At 32.5% G+C, this 8,151-nt stretch overlaps 1 protein-coding gene across 1 annotated transcript; it reads right to left on the bottom strand.

The window, feature by feature from the left end:
• On the bottom strand, positions 1-660 carry LOC130818506 (uncharacterized). Its single transcript, XM_057684679.1, has one exon. The coding sequence runs from the start codon at positions 658-660 to the stop codon at positions 1-3; it is 660 nt and encodes a 219-aa protein (XP_057540662.1).
• Positions 661-8,151: the final 7,491 nt, after the last annotated feature.

Below are 8,151 nucleotides of genomic sequence, written 5' to 3'. Positions count from 1 at the left end.
TTAATCTTCTTCTCTTTGTAAGATCCTCTCCATATTACAAGCCTTAGAATAAGCCTCTGCAAGGGTAGATGAGGTACTTCCTCCTAACCTAGTTTGTATCGTGAAAGCTAAACCATCCTCAAATTTTTGGGCCTTAGAAACTTCATCAGGGACCATGTTAGGGCAGAACTTAGCATACTCATTAAACTTTTGGGCATATTCCTTGACACTCATAAACTTCCCTTGGTTCAACCTATTGAATTCACTGCACTTTTGTCTCCTGATATGTTCAGGGAAAAATCGACCTCTAATAGCAACCTTAAAAGAATCCCAGTCAAAGTTTGGTTGGTTACTAATGGTTTGTCCCTCAGTTTCCCACCATGTGTCGGCATCCTCACGTAGGTAAAACGTTGCTTGGTTAATCTTTTGGGTCTCAGGTGTTCCATTTGCAGTAAAGATTTTCTCCATGTCACGTAACCAATTCTCTAATAGCATAGGGTCCTCTTTCCCAACAAAGGTAGGGGGTTTTAAAGTGGCAATCTTCTTAGCCATGACAGCTTGGGGGTCATCATGTCCATTGTTCATATTGTTAGCTTGGTTTTGCACTAGTAGTCCTATGTTTTGTGACAACTGCTCAAGTACCCTCACTCTAGCTGCTAATTGTTCAGGTGTTTCGGCCATGTTATTTGCTTGTTGACGCTTGCGAGATCGAGTGTAAACGTTCGGGTATTGCATAGGCTGCCGATATAAGAAACTAAGCGTTTACTACTAACGTTTCCATCATGTTCATACACACACTTATTCTCAATATTCAAGATTGAAAGAAAAGACAAGGAATCAATTTGCACAAACAACATAAAAGACTCATGAAAATATTCATTAATATAAATTTTTAAATAATAATCCAATGACAATAAATAAAATCAACATTGTTCAAAAATAAAGACAACTAGCAAAATAATTTAAAGCCAACAAATTCCAACCTATCCCATTTTTCTAGTTAACAAGTAATCATCAAAATCACTTTCGAACTGGCTCTTCCTCAAAATCCTCCTCGGGATCTTCTACATAGTCTTTCTTAGGTTCATAGTTTTCTTCATCTTCAGATAGAATAAGTATAGGTATGGTATCGGTGTTATCAACCTCCCTGTCACTCTCATCCTCGTAGTCATAGGAGCTCCCAGATACATTATAGATCCACTTCGCCTTAGCATCGATCATCCTCTTTTCTAAATATTCTAGAGTAAGAAACCATTTCTCATTTTCATCCGCATACCTTTCCCAATTGGGTCTCCCGTTTTTAATTATGTCATTGTATTCTTTCTTAAGTTCGGCATAAGGGCCTACATCACTTAAGGTTCGAATAAGGACATCTGCTTGCTTAGGTGGTGTGTTATAATCAGAGTTGCCATGATACTTATTTATGTGACAGTTCTCCATGCTTACACGAAGACGATGGACATATGAGGAAATGGGTTCCCCTGCTTTCATAGAAAGGTGGTACGGTGCATCACGAAAATTTCTAACACTTTTCCTAGCAGTGCAATGGAATCGAGGCATCTAACAAAAACAAAAGACAACGAAAATATAACTAAAAGAAATAAGCACTACTACTAAGTACTTAAAAGTACTTCAAAACAATAAACACATTCGTCCCCACTTTAATAATTTTTTTTTTGTAACTTACTTAAATTATTTAAAATAATTTTACTTGTACCATTTAGCCTATTTTTAATTTAAGTCTTTATCAACTTTAAATCCTAAACGATCCTATGATTTGACCAAAACAAACCTAAGCTACTAATACCACTTTGTAACACCCTCAGAATAGGTCGAACTTTTGAAACACCCTTTAATGAAAAACATGAGCCAAAACCTACTCATGGGAGTGTTACCGCCACATCTATTTCTAATAAAATAAATGTAAGGCTTAACGACTAAGAAATAACTTAATAATTTTAAATGCAATAAAGTGTCTTACAACATAAGAGAAGACTGAAACGCAATATATCTCTATATAAAGTTTAAACAACAAAAAAAAAATTTAAACTGAAAACGACTCTAATAAAAGATATATTTCTAAGTGATCCTCACTCCACGATTCCCACGCAATCAATAACCCGCAACATAAGAATGCAAGAAAAACAAGGGAAAAACTCCCAAAATCAGAAAATTGAGTAATTCCAACTCCATCCCGTAAAACGATTGAGTTTGAAAATAGTTTTAAGAAAATAAAATATAATTAAATTGAAAATAATTTTAGAAAATAATATATAGCTGAGTTTAAAAGAAAACAATTTGAGAAAACAATATATATAATATTACATAAACCAATTTATTAAATTGATATTTAATAATGACAAACACATAATCAATTTTTAATTTGAGGTATAAACCAATTTATTAATTTGATATTTAATAATGACAAACACATAATCAATTTTTAATTTGAGGGAACGAGAACGCCAGTAGGCCGAGGCTTTACCCCTATACCTACTTCTTCAAGAGGTCGTCACCCCAAATAATTTAAGGCCAGCAGAGTAGTCTCAGGGAACCCTAGTGTGCACAACCCTTAAACTTGGATCACAACAAATAGAAGGAAGACCAAACAACGTATCAAGTATCAGAAATAATGATACCTGTCGGCAGCTATACTAAGCAAACAGGACAACCTGTTCATCACCCTTATACTTGGATCACAACAAATATAAGAGTTTCATTTCCCTTGTGTTACACTTTACGTGATTTAATATATTTTAATAATTAGTCGCGAGCACACTAACATAGAATCAAACATACATTATACATTTTATTTTATGATCAAAGGTTTTCCCAAGAAAAATATATCTCAAGAACATTCAATTGCAATATTAATATCATAATATATTTCTCCCAAATTCAATAGAATTTAAAAACGTCATTAAAATAATAATATAACTTTCATCAAAATAATAATATTATAAGTATTCCCTTTCAAATTAAACCGTATCTAATTTCGTTATCAAAATAATAATATAAATTTTATCAAAATAGTAATTATAAATTTAAGTTTGACAAAAATAATAGTAGATATAATTTGAGAATATATAAAACATAATATCATACAAAATAATGTCATATCAAATCATACATTCTATTTAAACTCATTAATTATCACTTAGCACATAATATTAACGAGATAGTCCTAATTAGATTGACATTGAGAATTACCTTGTCACGCGATCCTAGACAACGTACGCTCCTAATAATCTCTGTCTACGAATCCGCTGTCTTTAATATCCACTAGTGGAAAAAAACGTATTTGCTGCTTATCATTTGCTGCGGTTTTTGTATATACGCAGCAATAAATAGAAAAAAGAATTAGAAAAAAAAAAGAACCCTTAATTGCTGCGGTTTTGTCCCACGACCGCAGCAAATACACATGTGCACCTTCAATTGCTGCGGTTTGTTTCATGCCCGCAACAAATAAACCTTGCAATTGCTCCGGTTCTTCACCACCCGCAGCAAATAACAAATAATCCTTAAACCTTAATTGATTCAGCAGAATTAATTGCTGCGGTTTACCCTAATGACCGCAGCAAATAGAGTTCATAATATAAAACCCTTAAACAGTACTGCTCTTTCCTTCAAAACCCTTCATTCTTCTTCATTCTGTTCTCTCGCCTTCCCTAAGCTTCTGTTCTCTTCTTTCCATTCCAGATTTCGAACGCAATTCCTTCAAAACCCTTCATTCTCCTTCATTCTCCTTCGTTCCATTCCAGATTTCGAATGCAAAAACCCTTCGTTCCATTGTCCTTCGTTCATTAACCCACGAAATTAAACTTCGTTTCAAAACCATTCTTGTTCATTATCAAATTAAACTTCAAACTTCGAAAATCAAGGTAATACATTTGAAAATTAAACTGCATGTTCAATATAATACATTTGAAAATTAGTGCTAATTTTTTTTTTCTTTGTAGATTATTACATAACCCACGAAATCAAGGTAATTTCTATTTGTTTTGTAAATTTGCAAGTTTATATTTTTATTGTTTCACTTGTAATTTAGTAATTTAGTTAAAAATGTGGTTTGTTAATTAGTGATTTTTTGAATTGCTACCTTATTAAATTTAGATACTAAGTAGTAGACTATGATTTTGTGATATTGTAGAGGAGGGTTAATTAAGGGTTTTTGGAAGGCTGAAATGTGAGTTTCATTTTGCTTTATTTTTGTGATTTAGAGTAATTTTTAGATCATAATATATTGTTCCTTCTGAATGTAGATGATTTGGTGTGAGTTAATTGCTTTTGTAATCTTGTTGCTTGTTCAGATCCCATTATTTTCTTTGAATTTGTTGCTGCTAGTCAAGAACCTTATGTGGATTTTGTGCTCTTCCTTTATTTTGTGGATTTTTTGATGCTGATTTGTATTTTCTTGCACTATATTTATGAAATTTCATTCATGATTGCAAATGCTCAAATCTAATTGAAGTGTTAACTTTATTTTTAATATTCATAGCTTGGTTTTGTGGTTGAGGACTATTGTCCAATGATTGTATTGATTCATATTGTTTTGTTTTTTTTATCAATGTCATTGGGTTGTAGTCACTTGTAGGAGTAACAAATAGTACTTGAGCATGGTTGTTTTGCTATTAATTAAGTTTCTAAACAGAATCAAGAAAGTAAATCCATTACCAGTTGTTCACTTTCTTAAATCAATAACCAAATAACCAAAAAGAGTGACATAGGGTGAGCAATAAGCAGAACAGCTGCAGTTCTGGTTCAAAACAAATTCACGCAGCTGGTTTCATCACATTTTATTGTGTTCTTTGATTTCTGTTCAGTTGAAGACTCATTTGGCTTGTTCATAATGAAACTTCAAATTGACTTGTTCATAAGTAGTATTGCCAACTATTTATATACCATCTCCCATAATTAATCACAAACAGGGCTATTTGGTATAAATTTGCCAAGTACTAGAGTTTATTCAAATAGACACATCAATGAGTAACCCAACTCCAACACTTACAAAATTTTCATTGATAACTTAACAGGGTATTTTGGAACCTTTAAGTATATACACAAAATTGCAATGCATTCACTGATTCACATCTATTTGGAAATTTTTAAGTTTGGGATGATCAACAAATTGGGATTTTGTGTTCTTTGAAAATCTTGACAGTTCGACTTTGTTTTTTTCTTCTTTTACTCCCATTACAATATACTGATATTGCTTTTTGTATTACATTGAATTTGATTTCAATACTCCCTTTGCTTTTTTCTTCTTGGGCTTGACAACTTGGATTTTGTTGAAAATGTGTTAAGATAGGTAGCTCTGAAGCAAGTCTTCTGAATACTCCCATTACAATATTCTGAATACATGTGCAAGTCTTCTCTTCATCAGCAAAACAGCTGGTTGTGTGCATCTTCTGAAGCAAGTGATGATCAGTATATTTGGGCAACAACAGCAGCTTCCAGAAGGTTGTTTTATCTTTACAACAGCAACTTTGTCATGATTCGTGCTTCATGTCTATCAACGGTGTATATGCTGCCTCAATCAAGGGTCAATATTTAGAGACATAGAATTAATTAGATTATATTTTCTTGATTCATAGGTTCTTTTGTACCTTCAGATTATATTTTCTTGATTCAATAAATGAGAATACTGTTATTTGTTTGTACCTTTTCACTCAGGCATAACAAAGCTCTGCATTGGAAATTACTGCTTTTGATATGGTATAATAACAATGAGTATAAAACTAAATTACTGTTTTATACTGCTTCAGATTATATGGATTATAATCTTGAAATTACTGCTTCAGATTATATGGATTATAATGAGTATAAAACTAAAAAAGAAAAAAAAATAGAGTTATTTGCTGCGGTCAGAGGCAAAACCGCAGCAAATAAAGCACACTTATTTGCTGCGGTTTTGCCTCTGACCGCAGCAAATAACCCTCCTTATTTGCTGCAGTTTTTGCCCATGACCGCAGCAAATAATGCCCTTATTTGCTGCGGTTTTAAACCGCAACATTTAAAAAAGGACATTTGCTGCTATCACAATTGCTGGGGGCCAAAACCACATCAAATAATGGCAAAATAACCGCAGTAAAAGACGTTTTTTCCACTAGTGATCAAAATCTTGCCTTTTATTGATTAAATTTTAAGCAATTGGTAGATGGAGGAAGTATTTTGTAGGAGAGAAAGAAAGTGTGAGTAATAATGTGAATGAATTAAGGGTAATTGGTTTAATTTATAATAGGTAAGTGAAGTTAGTTATAAGATTTAGAGGGAGAAGTGAGAAGTTATTTGTTAATGGGGAGTTATTTTATTTTTATTTATTTTTATTATTTTTAAAATTTCTTAAATTTATTTATTTATTATTATTTTTTTTTTTAAAAAAAAAACAGATGTTACAAGAACGAGTAAGATGTTGAGGTTGAGGTTGTTCATGGGAAGGGCGAATAGGGCATGTGGTGTCTAGATGGTCGTTGTACAACTCATAAGGTTGCCTAGTTCTTGGGTCAATCCTTTGTCCTTGACTGTTTTTCATTCTAGGCATGGCTTGACAACATAAAAATAATCATTTTAAAAAGTATTATTATTATTATTATTATTATTATTATTATTATTATTATTATTTTATTTTTTTATTTATTTTTTTTACTACTTAGTTAATTCACAAAACAAGTTAACATGTTTAACATAATCAACATAATATTTAACATAATTAACATAATATTTAACATAATTAACCCATAAAAAGTCCACCAAAAAACAGTCCAAGACCGTCCCTGACACCCCCTAAGTCTGCCCCAATCACCCCCCACAACCGCCATCCAAACCACCCCCAAAACCTCCCAAAACAGTCCACACATTAATCCAAAATAATCAATGGCATTTAAAAAAAAATCATAAAAAATTCTTACATTCAAAAATTCATGCGAAAATCATTAAAAAAAAACGCAAAAACATTACTTATTCATACCTATAAAACACAAAAATTGCAAAAAAAACAAAAAATTCAAACATAAACATGTAAATAATCAACTAAGAACAGAAAATCAAACAAAAAAAACCCCAAAAACTCATAAAAAAAATTCATACATTCAAAAATTCATACGAAATTCATAAAAAAAAACCCCAAAAACATTACTCATTTATACCTATAATACACAAAAATTCCAAAAAAAAAATTCAAACATAAAAATGTGAATAATCAACTAAGAATCGAAAATCAAACAAAAAACCTCAAAAAAACTAAAAATAATCATGTTCATATTCAAAGAACTGAAAATCAAAACAAAAAAAAATCCTATACATTTCGAAAATCATACAAAGATAAACCCTAATTTCCAATATTCATGTTCATAATCAACATCATATTCATTTTAAAAATACTAAAATTAATCACTTAAAAAATTCAAAAAAACAAGACTAACCTTTATAGTCGAAGACTAGTAGGAGATGTAGTAGTCGGCAATCGTCAGAGTGTAGCCCAAAAACCTATTGGAGAGGAAGAGAAATCAACAAATTCGTCGGAGAGCAAGAAGAGAAAGAGAGGTAAGTGTTAGCTACATTTTATCTTTATTTTTACCCCTATAAGTGGCTTGTTTAGCGTGAGGAAACTATATGTTATTGCATTGGTTTATTGTGTTTTACTCTTGTTTTGTTACTTTGGTGTATTTCATTTCAGGATCTAATCATCAACACCGAGCACAAACTAGCCCCTGTTGTTGCATACATTGCTCACAAAAATACCGAGGGCTCAAAGAAGTGAAACATCATGAGCCAAGCCATAAGAACAAGCCAAAAGAAGCCAAAGTAGACCCACTCGACCAGAATGAGCTCGAGCCAAGGTAGCTCAAGCAGTCCAGGAGCATGTACTTGAGATTAGAAGTTGAGTATCACATTCCTTAAGGTCGCTCGACTGGTCGAGCAAGTTGGCTCGGGTCGAGCGAAGTGCATTCAAACCAGTAGCTTCTGATCATTAGCAGGATTCAATTTAGGAGTATGGCTCGGGTCGAGCGGAGCTAATTGTCACATTGTGTCCAATTTTTGATGTTTTTGATGTTAGACCTAATGGTGGATCGACTGGTCGAGCGGGCTCCGCTCTGGTCAAGCGAAATGGGCGGCAGTAGCTTTTGCGATCTTTTTAAATATCATTCGAGGTCCAATTACATTTGTTGCTTC

Source organism: Amaranthus tricolor, chromosome 7, assembly GCF_026212465.1.
Source record: "Amaranthus tricolor cultivar Red isolate AtriRed21 chromosome 7, ASM2621246v1, whole genome shotgun sequence".
NCBI lineage: Eukaryota > Viridiplantae > Streptophyta > Magnoliopsida > Caryophyllales > Amaranthaceae > Amaranthus > Amaranthus tricolor.
This window is presented reverse-complemented; position numbering and strand designations above follow the sequence as displayed.